This window comes from Mesoplodon mirus (assembly GCF_964341445.2).
Source record: "Mesoplodon mirus genome assembly, chromosome: 4".
Taxonomy (NCBI): Eukaryota; Metazoa; Chordata; class Mammalia; order Artiodactyla; family Ziphiidae; genus Mesoplodon; species Mesoplodon mirus.
This window is the reverse complement of record NC_138979.1, coordinates 20617417-20640799: the sequence shown is the minus strand read 5'-3', so window position 1 is coordinate 20640799 and position 23383 is coordinate 20617417. Positions and strand designations below refer to the sequence as shown.

General features: G+C 40.0%; 1 protein-coding gene across 4 annotated transcripts in view; it reads right to left on the bottom strand.

The window, feature by feature from the left end:
* USP6NL (USP6 N-terminal like) overlaps window positions 1-23383 on the bottom strand; it is a 149807-nt gene that overhangs the window by 45947 nt on the left and 80477 nt on the right. For 2 of the 4 annotated variants that reach the window (XM_082619796.1, XM_082619794.1), the window contains 3 exons: window positions 17620-17687; window positions 14902-14984; window positions 5667-5706 (listed from right to left, as the gene is read on the bottom strand). In XM_082619796.1, the coding sequence (XP_082475922.1) occupies window positions 5667-5706; window positions 14902-14984; window positions 17620-17687 (191 nt within the window). Of the gene's footprint in view, window positions 1-5666; window positions 5707-14901; window positions 14985-17619; window positions 17688-22832; window positions 22983-23383 lie in introns of those variants that run through there. The other 2 variants (XM_082619795.1, XM_082619797.1) reach the window with 2 other exon arrangements.

Here is a 23383-nt window from a genome sequence, read left to right as displayed (position 1 = left end):
TAGAGAAATTCCTTTGTGTAACTGATAAGTAATGTGGGTGGTGCACTTTGAGATAGTATGGACATCCTGTTCCTTAACAGCTCTACTCAGTGGTCTTCTCATCCACTATAATCTCTGAGTCAATTCTGATTCTGATGGTGGTAAAATGGTATGGTGGATTTTTTTTTCCTTATGATTCTTTCTATATTATTAACTGGTATTTTTCTATTAAAAAGTTTTTCCTTTCAAGTCCCTCCCCATTTTTAATATCACTAAGGTATAAAGGACTATTTTATTCAATGTGTTATAATCCATTATTATTATCATCATTATTCTTTTTGAAGCTCAAATTGCCCCAAATTTGGCTGGACTGCCTTTTATCTGGTTGGAGATTTCCCCTCTTCAGGCAGATCCTTTAGACATGACCGAATCTGGCGCAATATAATTCAGGCTCACTTTATACGTTTTTCTATCCTAGACCTAGATCATCCATTTCTTTAAAGAAACAGTGGTTCTTTTTAATGGGGAATGGTATTCCAAAACTAAGATCTGGGTACTAGATGTGCTCATCACTGAAATTTTTAAAATCATATAGGAGACCCTAGTATAAGAAAATTCTACTCCCCTGAGAACGTCAGAACAACATATATCAAAAGGAAAATGATGCAGAGGTCTTAATCTCCATCCTATATTCCCTTTGTTGTTTCTCCATTACCTCCACTGATAAGGAAATCATACAATGTTGTATACTCTTCCCCAGGAGCTGTTTTCAGGAAAGGACTAAACTTCCATTTGAAGTTTGCAATCTGATACCTGATCATCTTAAATTCACATCCCCTCTGAATCAGGACTGGCCCCTCCTATTGGGGTAAGGAGGATATAACGATTAAAAATGGGACCAATATCTTCTTTGTTGAGATCACTCAACCTCTAGTGATCTGAGACGATACCTTAATCCTATACAAGACCAGTTGAATAGGAAGTATTTAACAACTGCTGCATCACCCACATAGTATGCAATTGCCTTGCATTGGGTCCAGTGCTCCTCCCACTAGTAACATGATTTATAAGCTAGACAGTAAAGGCTACCCATATACACAATGCATGGATGGATATTAAATAGCCTTCTCTTCTAGAATAAGAAGTCTTAGAACTTTACTGAAGTTCAAGTCTTCAGATGTTTTTTTGAGTATTAGGATGTGTGACTGAGGATAAAGCTGATCCAAGTCACGCACACCTAGACCTCACCAGCAGAGGTCAGGAGAGGATAAGGAGTGTAAGAAGCAAAGAGTCGTGTTTTGATAGAATAATTATATTGAAAAGTCATGTATTTTGAGCAAGATGTCACACCTCATAAAATTAAAATATAATCTTTAAAGATCTGAAAAGGCTCCAATATCCTTTTAAGCCATTCAAAATACTGCACTGCAAAAAGGAATAGCTGAATCCATGAAAATTCATAGCTTTACATATCCTTTCCTCCTTATTAAAAACATCAATAAGCTCAAAGAGACAATATAATCCATTATTAATAGTGTTCTCTGCAGAGTAAATATAATAAGTGTGTTTGTTTATTTGTTTCAGTGACTGTCTGGGGGAATCCAAAGCAGTCTGCAAATACCAACACCAATCCTCTTACGAGGGACTGCCTTCTACACCGTTTTAAACCTTATGTAAAAAGAATACACTGGCAAAGCTGGAACAAAAGCCCCGATGACTTGACTAGGCATCAGTGTACAAGTCTTCCGGAACGGCAGGCAGGAAGCACACGTTGCAAGTGGATGCTCTGTGAAGACTGATGAACACTTGTACACTTCCACAAGGCTATCATTTCCACTGATTTTATTCAATGCCGCATATGAATATGTAGAATTTTTTATTAGTTTCCTAGAAATGGCAGACCTTGGCCATTAGGACTAGGCCATCACTGAAGAACATATGAACTAAACTGAAACTAGAAAAATTGGGGGAAATCCTGATAAACTAAAGTTTCCAGCCTCAGACTGCTTTGCATGGGTCTAAAGTTCTCATTCCACTTTAAAGAAACCAACTGGGCCACACAATATGAGTGCAGTTTATAGACAAGGGTAGGATGGAGTCTCACTCAGCAGCCCCAGAACCCCCGCTCCCAGTAAAAGCCCGACAAGGGAATATAAAACTATGTCTTATGTTAAATTATTAAGGTGCGTGTATCATTTCATAGTGATTCCCTATTATATTAAACTGTTTAGAGTAAACAATCCATTAGTTATAACTTTAATTGCATTGAATAAGAGGTCTTTTACTGTACAGGCAAATCTCTTAAAAAAAAATTAAAAACAAACAACCTTCCTCGAGCATGCAACCTCTAACTAGGTTTTGTCTCGTATTTCTTCTTTCCTTCACTGTCACATTTCTTGAATCATCTACACTACTGGTTCCCACATGTCTGAATTTTCTGGACCAGGAATTCGTTTTGAAAGGGGAAGAGAGGTGGCATTGGAGAGAAAAGTCAATACTGGGTTGCCAGATTTTTATTCTGCCAAATATGGATATCTTTTGTTAAAAGGCACCTTCCGACTGTTGTCTCCCTCATTTCTCAAATAAAGCACATTGTCAACATTTGAAAGGACAAGCTCCGCCAACCTTTAAATTCGCATGTTTAACGACATAACACAGTCTATGTTCACCTGGTCGTTCACTCAGTCACCATTTATTAAATAAGCACGTACTATGTGCCCTGCTCTAGGTTCTGGGGATACAACAGTGAACAAAGCAGATGAAACCCCTCTCCTAGAGATTACATCCTAGAGAGGAAACAGACAAAATAAAGATATAAGTAAAATATTTAGTAAGTGAAACAGTGTTAGTACTAAAGACAGAAACAAAGGAAGGAGGGGGATAGTTGACATGCAGGGGGGAGGGAGTTCCCAACGTAAGATCTGAGATGCCAGGGAGGGTCTTATTCCAAAGGTGGCGTCATACAGTAAATACCTGGAGGAGATGAGGGACCGCGCCCTGTAGCTCTTGGGGGGAGGAGGAGGGGCTCCCCAGGAGAGGAGGCAGCCAGGCAAAAGCCTGAAAGAGGGAACATGGTGGGCTAGTCGGGGAACACTGAGGAGGCCAGTGGGTGAGCAAGAGATGGGAGCAGGAGAGGAGAGACTCACGGAAACCAGTCACACGGGGCTCTGAGATCATTCTAAGGACCTTCCCTTTTACTGTGGATAAGCTGGAGAGCAGGCAGGATGTTCCCATCAAGAGTGACATGCTCTCTCTTATTTTAACAGGATCATCCCGGCTCTTGTGGTGAACAGACAGGGGAACTAGCAGAAGCAAGGAGCTGGAAGCCCCAGAAGAGGTTCCAGCAGACCAGGCAGCAGAAGCGGGGATGCTGAGAAGTCATCAGACTCTGGACACACACTGAAGGCAGAGCTGACACATGAGGTGTGGGGATGGTCAAACACAACTCAGAAGTTTTTAGACTGAAACCTGGAAGGGTGGCGCTCTCACTGGTTGAGATGGGAAGTTTGTTCACAGATAGATTTGAAGAGAATAACAGAAACCCCAGTTTGGACATTTTTTAGACATCTGAGTGTATGGAGTAGGCCAGACACTAAGTCTAGACACTGAAATGCACACACAGTCTGGAGGTTGGCGTTTAAAGCTAAAAGACTAGATGAGATGACCGAGGAGGAGATCCAGACAGGAAAGAGAAGTTCCAGGCCTGAGCCATGGGCTCAGGATAAAGTCATGAGACGAGAAGGAACAAGTGGAGGAAATGGAGAAAGAGCAGCCAGTGAGGAAAGAAGAATATGCGGAGAGTACGGGGTTCTGAAGGCCAAAAAATGGGAACGTATGAGAGTGAGAGGCTAAGCAACCACATCACATGCGCGGGTGGGTCACTGGGAACTGACTACATGGTGTGACAGTGCAGAGATAAGAAATAAGAAACACGAAGCAGGCACATCGGCTGGGCAAGGCCAGAGAAGGAGGTACTGGAGGTTTGAGAGGGAATAGGAAGCTGCACTGGTTAAAATGGGAGCAGAAATTCACTAGGAGGAAACGGTATGATGTCCGGGCAGCATAAACATCCAGCTGAGGTTTGTGATCATGGATGTAAAGTAAAACCAGTCATCCCAGTTGGGAGTCTTTTCCCAGTTGCACTGAGCCGCTCAGGTGCAGGCGCTGCAGAGGCACAAAGTTCAGCCCAGGAGAAGTGGGCAGGAGGGGGGAGGGGGCGGTCCCAGCCTGTGGCAGAGCTGAGCTGGGAAGAGAGGGGAATGAAGACATAACGGTTGTGGGATCCAGAGGGTCCACGGATTAGCCAAGTCAGGGCACTAACAGAGAGAATGGCCAGAGAGGACACAAGCAAATCCCTGTGTGCCCACTTCCACGTGGTCTGGTAGAAGCTCACCAGGGGCAGAACTGGTAGAAAGCGCCGTCACTTCCTTCTCCCGCATCCCTGGGCCGCAGGGGCCCGCCTTCTCCACCAGCACCACTGCCGGGCACTCTGCAGACACCTGGCCCCTGAAAGCCACTACCACTTCCCACTACTGTGTCGCCTGACCTGCCTCTAGTCACGGGATGAACAGCCAGCCTCTCAGAGCAGAAACTATGCCGTATGTGATCCTGATATTCCAGGCTATGGCCTTGATTCTAGACCCGTGCTTGATATATAGTTGCTAAGCAGTAATACAGCTTTATTAAGAGGAAGAAATTTCTTTGCCCAAACATCAAGGTTATGACACAGAATCAGGCAGTCACAAGAGAATTTAACCGCAGGAAGTACCTATAGGGCTCTCTACATGGTATATGTAAAATGGCACTTTTTATCCAGTTATGCTACAGTTCTAATTTTCAGGAAATTTTTTATTTTAGAAAGATTTTCTAAAATATTTTCCAAATTCCAATTCCAATTTTACCTCCCTTGTCTGAAACCCAGCCTCCTTCCCCCATCAAACATAAACAAACTGAGAGTAATCCCCCCGATCAATAGCCTCCCTCTCAATTCATAAATTCTACAATTCATTTTTAGGTACATAAAACAATGGAGAGAGGGAGGGAGACTCTGAGCAACCTTAAACATTCAATCGGTGGTTCTCATGCACACCCAGCTATGGAGTCAGCTCCCCAGCCAAGTGGGAGAACCACTGAGTTACAAAAAAAACTGATGAGTTTACTATATATAAGACTTCTAAGTCTTTAAAATGCAAATGTACTTATTTGACTACAACAAACTCTTTTTGTTGTTGTCTGTGGAAAATGTGATTAAAAGCTCATGGCACAATTATGTTCCAAAGAGCTGCTGGTCTGGACCACGGCTTTAGGAGCCACACGGTGCTTGAGAGGCACCCGTGAAACTTTTACACCTTAGGGGCCCAGGCTCTCGCTGCTCCCAAGCTCTGTGCTCTCACCAGGCCCGCGTCCTGAGGCATCCTCGATGGAGAACTACCCGTCCACAATGCACTCTCTGCTAACGCCTACCTCTCCTTTTTTCCAAGTACCTACCAGAAGTTCCATAAAATCTAAAATTATTTCACCATTAATTTAATTACTTTCTTACAGTAAGAAACATGAGGGTCAAATTCTAAGGATGACTACAGCACTGACATATAACACGGCACTCACAATCACAAAGGTGGCAGGTTTTATTCCTCTGATGAACGTAATTCCCCGGTAACTGTAAACAAACGCAGAGCCGGACTTACCCGTTCCATAGCTGCATTATGATATGGGAGCTCCTCTTCGCTGCAGAGGAAAAACAGTGGATGTGAAATAGTTGAAACCAGAGCAAACTTTAAAAAAATTATAAACCTGTAGGTAAACATGATGTACAACCATTTATTTATCATCTCAAGAGCTACGTAAGCTTCCATTCCACCGAATTTAACATAAGACAATGAGCTATTCTGCAACCACGTCCCCTGTCTTCAAATCTCTAGACACACTCTGTCCAATCCAGTCATCTCTTGTCACAGGTGGCTGTTTAATTTTAAATGTGAATTAAAATGAAATAAAATTAAAATTTCAGTTATGAGCCTCACTAGCCGTGGTTCAGCTACCATACTGAACAGTGCGGATATAGTGAGAACACTTGCACCACTGCAGAAAGTTCTACTGGACAACACTGCTCTAGTCCAGAAGTCAGCAACCTTTTCCTGCAAAGATAAATACTGAATAGTAAATACTTTAGGCTTTGTGGGCCACACAGTGTTTTTCCTAATACTCAACTCTGATGTCGTACAGTGAAAGCAGATATTGACAGCATGTAAACAGAGTGTGGTTTTGTTCCCATAAAACGGTTACAAAAATAGGTGGTGAGCTGGACTTGGCCTATGGGCCATAGTTTGCCAACCTCTACCCTAGACCATCACCTCCACTTTCTGTCTTCAACTATAGCCTGTAACAAATGATTGTTCAAAAAAATTAGTATAAGGAAATAAAACTGCCTCCCATGGATTTATGAATTAAAAAGAAAACTTCAACTTTTATTCTGTAAATAAGGAAAGCTTCATTTGTCAAAACTTCAATGGGAATAATTTTTAAAAATGTAAATATAATAAAAGATCAAATCCATTTCTCTGATACAGTAATTTTGTGATACCACCTCCAATATTAAACATTCTGAGACTCTTGAATTAATTGTCAGTAATATGAAAACAATGTACTATCTGTAAACAGTGCCATGTGCTTTGAGTGGCTCTATCAGTAGTACTGATGTTTTGACAAGAACTATCCGTATTTTTCCCTTAGTTTCTATTGACACCAGATAATAACACTTTTAAGAGTATGATATGTTAGTGTTCAAGAGTCCAACGTTTTCGAAAGCACTCTTTTGCTACTCTGGAGAGTCCTTAGGTGGAGCATCAAGCTACAGCAATGAAACTGACCAAAAGGTGTAAGAGCCAAAAGAGATCTCAGAGAGATGATAGTCCAACCCCTCATTTCACAGATAAGAAAACTAACATTTTCACTCAGACACCATCACTTATCCTAATAGAGAGATGTTCAGCACTATCTAACCCAGTGGGTTCAAACGGAGATAAGTATCTGTCTTCAGACTGTGCGAGAGTACGTGAACAACGGGCTAAGAAACCAATTCTCAAGGAAAAGAGTATCTGAGGATTAAATATAAGGTTGTTTTTTGAAGTGCCTACTCACCTTTTTTTTTTTTAAATAGCTTTTGTTAGGCTCTTAGTCTACCTTTCCCTGCTGAATTATAATCCTGATTACTAGTAATGCATGAATTACCAGTGATGCATGAATGGCACCCATCCATTCTTCATTTACTGGCAGAAGAAGGCCTGTCAACACTACTGGAACGTACTTGCTAGGTGATTAGGTCAGCAAGGACATCTTGAAAGAATAAGAACATCTGGCAACCTCTGTGTGCACCAACAATGGTATTTCTGGGGTGAGTGGGCTGGGCTGCCCTGGGCAAGAGCAACCTTCTGTGCAGCTGATTTGAGCAGATCCTGACCTAACACTGGACACTGAACATTCCTAACTGCAAATGAAGTGCCAACTCTGGCTGCCACCACAGGATAAGTTCTTCAGTGTCCTCCTATTCACTAAACAAGACTAACAGACCTAACTGTGCCTGTTCTCAACACTGAATCAGAACCAAGTTTTGCACACGTCTGTGGAATGGTGCGAATCATCTGCTCAGGCTACATGGTCTGTGCCAGGCAGGTCCTACCCCCGCCTCTGGCAACCACCAGTATGTTCTCTACATGTATGAGTTTGGGTTTTTCTTTTTTTACATTTCACATATAAGTGAGATCATACAGCATTTGTCTTTCCCTGACTTATTTCACTTAGTATAATGCCTTTAAGGTCCACCTACGTCGTTACTAATGGCAGAATTTCCTTCTTTTTTATGGCTGAATAATATTCCACTGAATATATTCACCACATATCCATTCATCCGTTGATGGATGCTTAGGTTGTTTCATGTCTTGGCTATTGAGAATAATGCTGCAATGAACATGGTGGGTACAGATACCTTTTTGAGTTAGTGTTTTCATTTCCTTCAGATACATACCCAGAAGTGAAATTGTTAGATCAGACAGTAGTTCTATTTTTGATTTTTTGAGAAACCTCCATACTATTTTCCATAGTGGCTATACCAATTGTCATTCCCACCAACAGTGTACAAGGGTTCCCTTTTCTCCACATCCTTGCAAAACTTGTTATTTCTTGTCTTTTTGATGATATTCATTCTAGCGGGAACAAGGTGATATCTCACTGTGGTTTTGATTTGCATTTGCCTGATGATTAGTGATGTTGAACACATTTTCATGTACCTGTTGGCCACCTTCTTTAGAAAAATACCTATTCAGATCCTCTGTCCATTTTTTTTTTAATTTATTTATTTATTTTTGCTGTGTTGGGTTTTCGTTTCTGTGCGAGGGCTTTCTCTAGTTGTGGCAAGCGGGGGGCCACTCTTCATCGCGGTGCGCGGGCCTCTCACTATCGCGGCCTCTCTTGTTGCAGAGCACAGGCTCCAGATGCGCAGGCTCAGTAGTTGTGGCTCACGGGCCTAGCCGCTCCGTGGCATGTGGGATCTTCCTGGAATAGGGCTTGAACCCATGTCCCCTGCATTAGCAGGCAGATTCTCAACCACTGCGCCACCAGGGAAGCCCCCTCTGTCCATTTTTTTATTGGATTGTTTGGAGGGGTTTTTTGGCTAGAGTTGTATAAGTTCTTTGTATATTTTGGATATTAATCCTTTATCACAGCGGTCCCCAACCTTTTTGGCACCAGGGACTGGTTTCATCGAAGACAATTTTTCACGGACGGTGGTGGGGGGATTGGTTCAGGTGGTAATGCGAGTGATGGGGAGCAGCAGATGCAGCTTTGCTCACTTGCCTGCCACTCACCTCCTGCTGTGTGGCCCAGTTCCTAACAGGCCACAGACTGGTACTGGTCCGAAGACTGGGGGTTGGGGACCCCTGCCTTATCAGATATATGATTTGCAAATCTTTTCTCCCATTCAGTAGGCTGCCTTTTCATTTTCTTCATGGTTTCCTTTGCTATGCAGAAACTTTTTAGCTTGATGTAGTCCCACTTGTTGTTTGTTTGTTTGTTTTTACTTTTGTTGCCTTTGCTTTTGGTGTCAAATCCAAAAAATCATCACCAAGACCAATGACAAGGAGGTTACCACCTAATTTTTCTTCTAGGAGTTTCATGGTTTCAGGTCTTATGTTCAAGTCTTTAATCCATTTTGAGTTGATTTTGGGGTATCGTATAACATAGTGGTCTGATTTCATTCTTTTGCATGTAGCTGTCCAGTTTTCCCAACACCATTTACTGAAGAGACTGTCCTTTCCCCTTTGTATATTCTTGGTTCCTTTGTTATAAATTAATTGACCACATATGCATGAACTCTAACAGATCTATGTGTCTGTTTTCATGTCAATACCATACTGCTTTGATTACTGTAACTTGTAATAGAGTTTGAAATCAGGAAGCATGATGCCTCCAGCTTTGTTCTTCTTTCTCCAGATTGCTGTGGCTATTCTGGGGCTTCTGTGGTTCACACAAATTTTATAATTGACTGTTCTATTTCTGGGAAACACGCTACTAGAATTTTGATGAAAACTGCATTAAATCTGTAGATTGCTTTGGGCAGTATGGACATTTTAACAATATTAATTCTTCCAATCCATGAGCATGGAATATCCTTCCATTTATTTGTGTCTTATATTTCATCAATGTCTTACAGTTTTCAGTGTACAGGTCTTTCACCTCCTTAGTTAACTTGATCCCTAGGTATTTTACTCTTTTTGATGCAATTGTAAATGAGACTGTTTTCTTAATTTCTTTCTGATAGTTTGTTACCAGGGTATAGACATAAAACTGGTTTTTGTACGCTGATTGTATATCCTACAACTTTACTGAATCCGTTTATTAGTTCCAACATTTAGTGGAGTCTTTAGAGACTATATAGACAGACATATCATCTGCAAATGGAGCCGGTTTTACTTCTTTCCTTCCAATTTAGATGTGTTTTACTTCTTTTTCTTGCCTAATTGCTCTGGCTAGGACTTCCAATATTATGTTCAATAAAAGTGGTGAGAGTGGGAACCCTTGTCTTGTTCCTCATCTTACAGGAAAAGCTTTCAGTTTTTCATCATTGAATATGATGTTAGCTGCAAGCTTGTCATGTAGCCTGTATTATGCTGAGGTACATTCACTCCATACTCATTTTGTTATGAGTTTTTATCCTGAATGGATGTTGAATTTTATAAAGTCTTAAGACCTCATAGATAGAATGTGATCCATTCATGAATTTTCTTGCATTATTGCTCCATTTCTAAAATCTTTCATACAAAATCTGCTATGTGCTCAACACTGATCTCCAAAGAACTTTTCCTCTTCAAGTCTCTGTGTTGGCATACACTCTTTCACAGCCTTCCAAAGAGAAAACAGGGAACTGTGCCTTATCAAGAGCTATACACAATGTATATATACACACGTAAAACACTGTGGCAGCCTCAGGCACGATGGCTAGCATGCTGCAGGAGTGTACTAATGTTGCTGAATGAATGTATGAAGGGAAGGATGAACGCATGCCTGCATTCCTGTATGCATCTTTACCTTGCCACCTAAATATCCTCCAAGTAGAAGAAAGGGAAGACCAAAATCTGGGTGAGTGCAGTGTTCCGTTAGATCAGCAAACTACAGTTCCTGAATGAAAACTGGCCATCAGCCTGTTTCTGTAAATGAAGTTTTACTGGAACACCACCATGCTCATTTATATATTGTCTATGATTGTTTTCAGGCTACCATGGTAGAGTTGAATAGCTGTAAGAAAAACAATATGGTCCACAAAGCCAAAAAGTGTTTAATATCTGCCTCTTTACAGAAAATGTTTTCCTACCCCTGCTTTAGAAAACGAAGGTTTGTCATCTAATGGAAAGAGGCACCTAGAGACTGCTTAAAGAAAACACCAAGCTGATAGCAAGAGGCTACACCTTGTAGAAATATACAAAGTAAAAACAACAACATAGTCATCACTGGAAACACAGGGACCTTAGCTGGATCTATTTTCTTTTATCTGCTATTAAGCTTAAAAGAATACTAATTAGAGTGTATGTGCTTGTAATTTCTCAATAGCTCAAATGGAGTATTTCTGTAACTATGAGATAAACTTTCATTTGGAAACATAAAAGTTAACTTGTGAAAATCAGTTATTCAATATACTGACTAAATTTTATTTCTGATTTTGTAGCAAATTTTGCCTGAGTTTAGATTTACTCTAGTCAAAATTATTGGATGGGTAGAAAGAGTTCTCAAGGCCTCGTCATTAAAACAGATATTCTTTAAAAACAAAAACACCATTATTTCGGCTTACAAATATTTATATAGTCACATTAAACTACAGACAATGTGCTAAATTTTATAAATATACACATTTTGATAAGTAGTTGAAAATCTGAAGCTTGGTATTAATTTTATCTTTATTTTTGAAACAATTTCCTTCTAATTCTTCTACTAATAACTTGTGGCCTAAAAGCATTATCTATGATTATCCAAATACCAAGCATTCTTTGTCGAGCAGACTGACAGTGACTATTTTTGAAAAAAGTGTCTAAAGTTCAAATACTGAAAGTTCTCTAAGTTCTTAAATAAGCTCGATTTCTCCGTTCTCCAGATACAAGTCCAACATAGTCATGCAGCTAGGGACAGCTCCCCATTTCTGCGTACTAAACAAAGACGACCCTGTTCCAGCATCACGCCAGGCTGGTTTGGCAACAGTTTTTATATTTATTGTGAAATCTGTTATAAAACCAAGTTAGTCCTATACTGTATTTGTTAATTACTGTCATCCTTCTCCACACAGCGTAACAAGTAATTTAAGTTACAAAAACTGTAATTAGACATGAAGTCAGCAGCCTTCAGAGAAGGCTGCAAAGTTACTTTGTACCATTTTATTGACCTTGACGCTTGAAACCCATGTTTATCACAGAACCAATCAGAAATTACAAAGAACTAAGACAGCAGAAAGAAACGCTCTTGATCAAGGTGTGACAGGGAGCAACATCTAAATGCCTAGGTCAGGTGACTTTATTCAAGAGCGCAAAAAGCCCCAGCAGCAACCTTGGGAGAAAGTGTCTCACTGAAATGAAGCACTGTAACAAAAATCAATGACTGGTGAAATTCAATAAAGCCTAACATTACACTAAAATCCATTTCTATGCTTCATTATTTTTATTTGTGCTGCCTGCTTTAGGATTGCACCATGGAGTTAATAAAAAATTTAGGGGGGCAGTATGAGGACTGGTTGGGCTTCGTTTTCAAAGACCGGTGAGCTCACCAGTGGGATCATTTCAAACAGATCCCTCTCCTTAGGCACTCTTCTTTCCCCCTTTAATTTTCTTTCTAGGCATTTCGAAGAGCTTCTTCGATGTTTCTCTTATTAAAACTACAGAGGCAGGGGCTTCCCTGGTGGCGCAGTGGTTGAGAGTCCGCCTGCCGATGCAGGGAACACGGGTTCGTGCCCCGGTCCGGGAAGATCCCACATGCCGCGGAGCGGCTGGGCCCGTGAGCCGTGGCCGCTGAGCCTGCATGTCCGGAGCCTGTGCTCCGCAACGGGAGAGGCCACAGCAGAATGCAGAAGGTCAGAACTCAGGCTCTGCCCTGAGGCTGCCACGGTCAGTTCCCCAACCCGACATTTACTGCGAGCGCAACCTGGGCAAGTTGCTTGACCTCTTTGTGTTTCAGTTTCATCTAAAAAAAGACAAAAAGAGTATCTATCCCAAAGAAGTTTTGAGAGGAATAATCCATGTTAAGAGCTTAGAACAGTGCCTGGAACACAGTAAGTGCTCAATAAATATTAGCTAATATTATTAAGGTAAATCACTGACTGGCTTTTTTTTCCCACTAGAGCCAAATAGACCTCAGCACAGAGGTAAAAAGAAACATTGAGTAACTGAGTGTGATTTTTAGATTGTAGACACAGACTAGGCTCTTGGGCCAGAACTTAGTTGTTTCAAGCAATGAGAAAAGAGAATTTAGCTAATTCCTAGACCCTTCTGGAATGCACAGATTTTTCATACATATTTTTCCTATATTAGACCATTTTATGATAAACACATCCTTTGTAGTGGTTCGCGCCCATCACAAACACTTGGGGAGGTCAAAATCAGCTGAGTTGTATCCTACCTTCTGAATCAAAATCTGGGATATAACCCAGATATCTATTTAAACAAACAAACAAACATTTTCCAACTAATTCTAATGTGCAGGAGATTTTGGGACCCACTGATCTTGACACTGCTAAATGCTCAAAGTGTCCTTCCAAACATCATTCACATACCTCAGATCCGCACATTAACCCACACAAATGTAAAATCATTTCCTGTCATATTTGTGGCCAAGTTTGATTTACTTAAAATAAAATTAAAAAAGCCGAAGTGGGGGTTTCCCTTAGGGACAGTATTTTCATCACAGTTACACACTGCTCTGTTGGTCTGCTGAAATTCAAAGTCTTCTAATTAGAACTAGGCAGGAGAACATTTCGGATATGCTGATATCATTAGGTAGCATAATGACACCTTACGTTTGTCTAGACCTGTATGTAGTATTCTATCATTTTATTTCTTCAAAGCTTCGGGCTTCCCTGGTGGCGCAGTGGTTGAGAGTCCGCCTGCCGATGCAGGGGACACGGGTTCGTGCCCCGGTCCGGGAGGATCCCACGTGCCGCGGAGCGGCTGGGCCCGTGAGCCATGGCTGCTGAGCCTGCGCATCTGCAGCCTGTGCTCCGCAACGGGAGAGGCCACAACAGTGAGAGGCCCGCGTAATGCAAAAATTAAAAAAAAAAAAAGCTTCAAGTACCCCTAAGTGTTAATGATTTCTGTTTCACAGATAAGGCGTGAAATAGTTAACTGAAACCAGCAAAGCCAGAAGAAGAGCACACATTCTAACTCCCAGAACTGTTTCTGTTTGTTTGCTTGTGTCACCCTAAGAAAAACATGATACAACAAAACACTTTCTAAATGAAAGAAAACTGAACAGAAAGGAAAAAGAAGGTCTGAGTACTATAAAGTTACTGCTATGAACTCCCTAAGAAATTGTATTCCTCCTTCAAAATTTAATCATGTATCATAAAATAAAAATCCCTGGCTTCTTCCTCTTTATAATAAATGAGACTGGGAAAGGATAAATGTGAATAAGTAGTAGGTTAATCACTAAATTGTACGGAACCATACAAACTACAGAGATGCAGAAAAGTCTCCAGCCCATGGGAATCTTACTAAACAAAGCCAGAACCAAACAGGCAAATTCACATCATTTCAGGATGTTTTTAAGAGTCAAAGTCACTTTAACTACTTTACTTTATAGCGCTCTAGACCTCTCTCGACTCCTTACATAACATACTCAGGATAAATGGAATTAATCTTCAGAAGCAATAACATGAATACATTTCCCACCATAAGGAAGATCCGTGGCATTTCTTTTCATTGCTCATTTTCAGGCTGCAGGATACTAAAGTTCTAACTGCTAATTATTTTTAAAATGCATTTACATAAAATAAAATGTTTTATAATTATTTTTGAAATACAAGTTGTTATTGATTTCCACTTAATTCTGCTAAATTATTAATATAACTCATTCATTGCCCTTAATGTTCTTACTAAAACACAATGAATATTAAAGACTGTATTCTTAACTATAGTTCAATTCCAATCACAGAGGTTAAAGATGCCAGGAATTTAATAAAAAAAGCATGTTGCAGGATCAATCCTGGAATCTTATTCAGAGCAATGCTATTAAAAATAAAGAAAATCAATGAAATAGGAGACCATAGAAACATAATTTTATTTTTTTTTGTATTTTTTTAATTAGTTTCTGCTTTATAACAAAGTGAATCAGTCATACATATACATCTGTTAGAAACATAATTTTAAAAGTTAGCTTTCAAACTATGCAACTTACTGTAAGAAGCCAAATCTATCCGTGACTTTGTAAACAAGGTAATCAGCATCTTCCCAAGGTTCAATCTCTGCACCTTCTCGTCCCTATAATAGGGGACAAAGAAGGGTGTTATTGGGAAAATATAAAACTGAATAATTTCTTTAAAAAGAACAAAAAAGACATTTTTTACTAAAAATAAGAGCTGGAACTGAGGCATTATCGATCCTAAATAACTTAAAAAAATTCTGGCAATAATCACTATTTCTTCGATACAAACTTTGGAAGACATTAAGCCGTGATCAGACCTGGGTTCCTATGAGAAACAGACTGGGAAAGAGGGAGCAACGGAGGACAAGAAGCCACTCAAGAATGAACCGCCAGGGCTTCCCTGGTGGTGCAGTGGTTAAGAATCCGCCTGCCAATGCAGAGGACATGGGTTCGAGCCCTGGTCCGGGAAGATCCCACATGCTGTGTGTGCCACAACTACTGAGCCTGCCCTCTAGAGCCCGCGAGACACAACTGCTAAGCCCGCGTGCCACAACTACTTAAGCCCACTCTCCTAGAGCGCATGCTCCACAGCAAGAAAAGCCACTGCAATGAGAAGCCCGTGCACTGCAACGAAGAGTAGCCCCCGCTCGCCTCAACTAGAGAAAGCCCGCGCGCAGCAATGAAGACCCAACGTAGCCAAAAATAAATAAATAAATTTATATTAAAAAAAAGAAGAATGAACTGCCAAACTTGAAGGCTTTAGAGTGAAAACATCTTAGAAAAAAGTATGTCTTGCTTTTTCATGCTAACTTCTCAGAAGAGTAGGCTACCTACTTTGCCTCTCTTCCTCTTCACTCCCAGCTCTACTGGCCCTGATACTATCCTTGCCAAGATCAAAACCGGCCTCCCACCGTTAGATCCCGTGGACACTACTCTGGCTTCCTCACCGAGTGGATTTTTCCACTGCGCTTGTCACTGCTGCTCAGCCTCATGACACCATCGTCTCTTGGTTCTCCTGTCCCTCCCCTACTCTTCTGTGACAGCTTCCTCATGGGTTGCCCCCACCAAGTGTCTGTGTGGCCAGAGCTGCATCCTCAGCCCACTGCCCGTCACACTCCCCTCCTGAGCTGTGAAGCAGCACTGATTAGAGCAGGAGCCCCAGGGCAAGAGTCTGCACTAATCCCTCATGTTTCACACTTAGTACCTGACTGTCTCATGGATGTTTTTATAACTGCCCTATTCATGTGTTCTCTGAGTAGGCCCTGAGCATCTTGTGGGCAGGGACCCCTTGTAACTCACGTTTGTACAGTGAAACCCCAAGGCCTAGCATGACACTTGGCCTGGTCACTAAGTGTTAACTGCATGAAAAAAAAAATGCACGTGAGCATGAACAACGATGGTTCTATTGGTTTTAAATTACTTAAGCAGTTAAATAAATTAATTAGGTTTTTCACGGACTACGTTAAAACCTAATCATAATAATGGGAAACGGTGTCTAATGTTCCAAACAACCAACTTAAAAAGAAACTCTGGGAACATGATTGTTAAGTTGAGCTCTGCCTGTATGCCTCCCTGGAAGCAGGGCACAGTCCAGATGGCCTTCTATAATTTCATGTTCCTGTTATTCTCATAAATAATCAAAAATAACAGATATGAAATTACATCCAAGTGATATAAATATAAAACATGACATTTATAAATCATGGCTACAACTCATTATAGATCTCAAGAGATAAGGTAATAATAAGGATATATGTAAATCGTCAACAACTGTGATTTTCTAGGGCATCAAAAATGAGATTCCAGGGCTTCCCTGGTGGCACAGTGGTTGAGAGTCTGCCTGCCGATGCAGGGGACACGGGTTCGTGTCCTGGTCTGGGAAGATCCCACATGCCGCAGAGTGGATGGGCCTGTGAGCCATGGCCACTGAGTCTGCGCGTCTGGAGACTGTGCTCCGCAACAGGAGAGGCCACAACAGTGAGAGGCCCGTGTACCACAAAAAAAAAAAAAAAAAAATGAGATTCCATAATTAACTTAAGGATAAAATGCTAATGGAGATTATACATCATGTATAAATTCAAATTTTCAGATCCATGTTCAATTTTTAACATCACGTATCCATTATAAATAAAATGGGTATTCAATTCCATATACTAATATATTAAAATATTTATTGAATACCTAGTATGAGCCAGAACTATTGTAGGTATTTAGGATACAACAGCAAATCAAACAAAAGCAATTCTTACCCTCAGAGAGTTTACATTCTAGGACGGAGAGCAGACAACAAAGTATAATATAAAGTATGCTGATACGTAAATGCTATGGTGAAAAATAAAGAAGAGAAAGGGGATAGAGAGAGCCAGGGGGTGGAGGGTTGTATTAAACAGTGTGGTCAGAAAAGATTTCACTAAGAGGTAGCATCTGGGCAACGAAAAAGAGGAGGCAATAGGGCATGAAGGTATCCAGGATACAAGTGTTCCAGGAAGAAGAAATAGCCAGTGCAAAGGCCCTGAGGCAGGAGCAAGCCTGGAAGAAGTGTTGGAAGAATAACAAGTGACCAGAGTGGCTAAAGCACAAGGAAGGAGGGAGAAAAAAATACAGAGATGAAGTCAGAGAAATAAGATGACTTCAACAGTCACGGGAAGTAAACAAACTGCTGCTGTAATTTAAGCTCTGCAAAAAGGAACTCCATTTCTATTTATACTTTTGTAAATAAAAATTACTCAAAGAGTAAATATGAATACTTACTCTGTCATATTTAGCAACTATTTCAGCTCGCTCCTGGGCAAGTTTGACTGCTACATCCTGGTTTGAATCTGTGGAGAGATCAAATTTCAATGAACTGTTATTTAAAGATTTATAAAGTTAATTAATTATAAAACTAAGATAAAACAAATAAATAAAACAGTAAATCAATGCTGCCTAAAATGACAAACCAGCAAAATCGAATAAAGTATATGTAATTATAACTTTGAAATATCAACATATCTACCATTTCAATATTACAATACCATACTCAAAAGAAAGCAAATTTGTTAACACAGCATTAACTTAGGGGATATGGTAAATCTTATCCCTCAAGAGTTAATTTTGGATCTAGTTTCATAGAAATAAACATTAAAGTAAAACTGGAACTGAGAGCTCTAAGTTTTCAGATGAAATCCACTTAGGTAGATGATGAGAAGAGCATTCAAGAAGGCTTTTAAAATTTAAGGTAATTTGCTCGCAAAATAAATCAGTGCAAGATAGACTTCAGGAGTTAAAAAAAATATTTCTCTGACACGATGAATATAATCATTTCTTCATTTAGCCTCTCAGGTCTCCCTTATCAACTGCCCCAACTACTACTATAATCTCCAGTTTTTTACCACAATACAACCACAAATAAAGTTTTCTTTCTTATTATCACCAGGTTATCTTTCAAAAACGTTAAGTCTGATAACAAGTAAAGGTCAAAACATGAAAGAGTGTGGATATGATTACACACCCCAACTACCATAAATAAAAATAAAAGATCAATGACAGACTGTATAAAAGGCACCTCTGATCAAGAAGAAAGACAAGCATTCCAGTGGAAACTGGGCAAAGGTCATATGCAAGAAACTCACAGGAGTAACAAGAGCAGTGACAACTCTGTGTTCCGCACACAGCGCCCGGCAGAGAATAAGGTACTGCCAGCACCCGATACTGCGGAAGGCACTGTGCATGCCTATCACACTTAATTCTCACAACGGCACTTTACTGTATTAATTCTATTACACAGATGGGAAAAAAATGAGGTTTAGAGATTTTAACCCACTTGCCTAAGGTCACAAAGCTAGTAAACAGCAAAGCTAGATTCAAATCCAGAGAGTACTGACTCCACAGTCCATAATTTTAGCCACTACTTTATAAAAAAGACACGAAAAAGGATGTCCAGTTAAAGATGGCAGATGGAACACACGCTTTTATATCCATTCCTCCTAAAACCCCAGTAAAATGACAATATAGGGATTCTTTAAATCCTTGCCCTGAGTGGCCCAGCAAATGGAGGTTCCAGAGAAGAGGTGAGGGTAGGGTTAAAAACAGGGAGTTGATTAAAGAAGTCAAGTCCCCGAGAGTTGAAGGGTTGTGTGTGTGTAAGAGGCTGAGTGAGTGCAGGGAAGAAAACCAAATCCTCACCCTCCAAAGCAGGAAACCATGAGATAATGACTAAATCTGCAGAACAGGAAACGGCAATATAGCATGGTATCTAGCGCTTTGGAAGTAAACGGATAATGAACCAGCTGGGAGTGGAGAGTGATTACTTCTTTGGGGTGGGCAGCCCGGAGGGAGGGGTGTGGAAGTCAGCTTATTTTTCAAAATAAGTTTTACAGGCTGCTGAATCTTTACACCAAGTACAGCTCTGATAAAAATAAAAGCTAATTTTAAAAGCCAAGACATGGAAAACTCAAGTCATCAGAAACTAAGGAAATACAAATTTTAAAATACCACTTTGGAGGGGGATGGACCTAGAGTCTGTCATACAGAGTGAAGTAAGTCAGAAAGAGAAAAACAAATACCATATGCTAACTATGGAATCTAAAAAAAAAAAAAAAAAAGGTTCTCATGAACCCAGAGGCAGGACAGGAATAAAGACGCAGACACAGAGAATGGACTTGAGGACACGGGGAGGGGGAAGGGTAAGCTGGGACGAAGTGAGAGAGTGGCATGGACATAGATACACTACCAAATGTAAAATAGATAGCTAGTGGGAAGCAGCTGCATAGCACAGGGAGGTCAGCTCCGTGCTTTGTGACCACCTAGACGGGTGGGATAGGGAGGGTGGGAGGGAGACGCAAGAGGGAGGGGATATGGGGATATATGTACGCATATAGCTGATTCACTTTGTTATACAGCAGAAACTAACAGAACATTGTAAAGCAATTATACTCCAATAAAGATGTAAAAAATAAATAAATAAAATAAAGGGACTTCCCTGGTGGCACAGTGGCTAAGAATCCACCTGCCAATGCAGGGGACATGGGTTTGATCCCTGGTCCGGGAAGATCCCACATGCTGTGAAGCAACTAAGCCCATGCACCACAACTACTGAGCCCGTGTGCCACAACTAATAAAGCCCGTGTACCTAGAGCCCGTGCTCCACAACAAGAGTAGCCACCGCAATGAGAAGCCCACGCACCACAACGAAGAGTAGCCCCCTTGCCGCAACTAGAGAAAGCCCGCACACAGCAACGAAGACCCAACACAGCTAAAAATAAAAATAAATAAATAAAATACCACTTTGCACCTATCTCACAGTGACGAAAAAATGCATTGATATTACTCAATCTTGATATAGTGTGGGGAAATCTGCCATTACTTATGCTGTGGGTAGACCTACAAATGTATAAAATCTTTCTGTAAAGCAACTTGATAGGGCTTCCCTGGTGGCGCAGTGGTTGAGAATCTGCCTGCCAATGCAGGGGACATGGGTTCGAGCCCTGGTCTGGGAAGATCCCACATGCCACGGAGCAGCTAGCCTCGTGAGCCACAATTACTGAGCCTGTGCGTCTGGAGCCTGTGCTCTGCAACAAGAGAGGCCGCGATAGTGAGAGGCCCCCACTTGCCACAACTAGAGAAAGCCCTCGCACAGAAATGAAGACCCAACACAGCCATAAATAAATAAATAAAATTTAAAAAAAATAAATAAATTAAAAAAAAAAGCAACTTGATATGTATAAAAAATCTTAAAAACAGGGACTTCCCTGGTTGGCACAGTGGTTAAGTCTCTGCACTCCCAATGTAGGGGGCCCAAGTTCAATCTCTGGTCAGGGAACTAGATCCCACATGCATGCCGCAACTAGGAGTTTGCATGCCACAACTAAGGAGGCTGCCTGCTGCAACTAAGGAGCCAGCGAGCTGCAACTAAAGAGCCCGTGAGCCGCAACTAAGGAGGCTGCCTGCCGCACAGGCAGACCGGCACAACCAAATAAATAAATAAATAAGACCCGGCACAACCAAATAAATAAATAAATATTAAAAAGAAAAAAACCTTAATAGGTAGAGACTATAGCCCAATAAATACCCACATAATAGCAAAGTGCTGTCTATATGTTAAATAGTATTAAGGACAAAAGACACAAGAAAAGTTTCCTAAAGTAAAGAAAAAAATAAAAATTTTTTAAATTCTTAAAAACAGGCGTCTCCTTTACCCAATAATTCCACCTCTAGGAATTTATGATAATGAGATAATCAAACAAGCACAATGTTGTTTATAATAGTAGAATGGAATTTGTGAATTTCTTAAAGTTTATTTGGGAAAAAAAGTTTATGTCACTGCTTTTCTCAGACTACAAAGTGTCAATATACTATCCTTTGAGGGAAATGTGAATAAATAACAAATGGTTCAATAAAATAACAAAAATACAGGTTAGTTGTTCAGATTTTCACAGTTAACTTATACATTCAGAAGTCTGGGATACTCAACTCAATTATACACATATTTATTATCCTATTTTAGACATATGAACCTTCATCAATTCCTTTTTCCCTCTCCTGTTACCCAGCTTTAACACATTACACTTCTACAAAAGGGTAGGGAAAGCAAATTAACAGAAATTAAACTCAAACTAGGAAACTTGGCTACTTAGTAAATTCTATTTCCATCACCAGAACAGCTAAGCGTGAATTTCTATGGTGATTAGGCCAAATCCAATAAATGAGTGCTTTCTTTCAAGTATTTTATACTAGTACTTTATTCCTGCTACTAGTCCTAGGAGTCTCAACTATATTTCCAACTTAACAATGAAAAGTTTAAAAGTGTAAAGGCAAGAACTGGAAACAGTATAGAGTTGGGAAGTGAAGATGCAAAGTATCCCAAGAAAACATCATTGTGGCAAACTGTAAGATACAACGCTTTACATGGGTCGTCTCCAGTCCAGAGATTTCCAGAAAGGAGACCTAGCCAAGTAATAGGGGTTGTACTGGAATTGGATGAAACTGTACCTAATTTTACGGGAATAAAATGATTAACATGATTAGAATAGTTGACTCCAAATCAAGTCAGTACTAATCTTTAAATTCCTTTAGAAAGTTCTTATCCTTGTATTTCCTGATGGGGAGAAAATTTTGTAATGTTAATGAATGTAAAAGAGAACAGAGTTAAAGTCAAACTAATTTTATAAAATATAGCCAAACCTGCTTCTTTGAAGAGACTAAATAGAAATGCCAATCTTTCCCAACACCAAGTTTAGAGACATTATTTAATAATCTGCATTGTGAAGCAAGCATCTTTCCAGTAAGAAGTAGTGTCCTTATGCAGAATTCACTATCATTAAATTATATTTCATACTGTCTGATCTACAGTTGAGAAGTTTATTAAGAATTATAGTAGAATACTCCCTTTGGTTTTGTTCTGATTGCTTATTTAGAAATTCCACTGCAGAACAAAGAGTTTGCCCTATAAACACTGACCACAGAAGGTATCAGGCAGCTGTCTGTGTCTATGCAAGTATGCACCGACTTCCAGGCACCTATTAAAGGACAAAGGCTGTGTTCCTGGGCACTTGTCATTATCAAACAAGAAAGCTATCACAGTATCCAAGCCAAATTAAATCTAATTATCTTAATTGACTTTACATCTAATATAACAATGTTTCAAAGTATAAGAGGCACATTTTAAGCAGTAAGGATCAAAAGGCATTTGGATTAAACACTCAAGTAAACAGAAAACATCTCTGGGCACAAATGTACGAAGAAAACGATAACCAGAGCATTTTAAGAGGACCTCTAATTCCATTTAAACATAAAAACTTTAAAGAATCAAGCATCCACCTGAATTGTAACTTAGTATCACTAAGTTAGCCCCAAATTGTAATGAACAATTCTAAGTTACTAAATTTTAAATTCAATGAAACAAAATTGACAGACCATTTTTCCTAGTATACGTTTTGACAGATGAATGTAAATAAATATATATTTCAATTTAAAAAGTACTTTACCCTTTGTTAGATAACCAGTCTGGCTTTGGGAATTAACAACAGCTTCAGTCCTCATAGAGTAAACTTATCTCTTCCAAGATTCCATTACTGCTTTATAGTTTGCAAGCACACCAAGAGTGTTAGGTGGTCCCTCACACATTCTGCAACAAACTGAAACAGAAAAGCGGAAGGCAGCTCTACTTTAAACTATTTGTGAAACAGGCACAAGAAAGAAAAGGTCTGAGATATATTCTAAGGGGGAAAAAAGACCTTGCTGTGGTTACACGCACTACAGATATTCAAACAAAGATGATGTTTGTTGAGGGTAAAAACATGCCTTTCAGGCTGGATCCCAAGTATGAACCACACCAGCCTACACCCAGCATTCCATCTAGTAACAAACAGGGGCTTTGAATATGCCTTAATCTTGCACTTCAAAATTAGCCACATTCTTACTACTTTTAATAAAACTTGTCTTGGAGCAATGAAGAAACTTTTTATTTAAAACATTAAACTAAAGCTAAGTAGGAATACTCTTCTCGAGTACATTTTATAACTTAATTTTAATGATA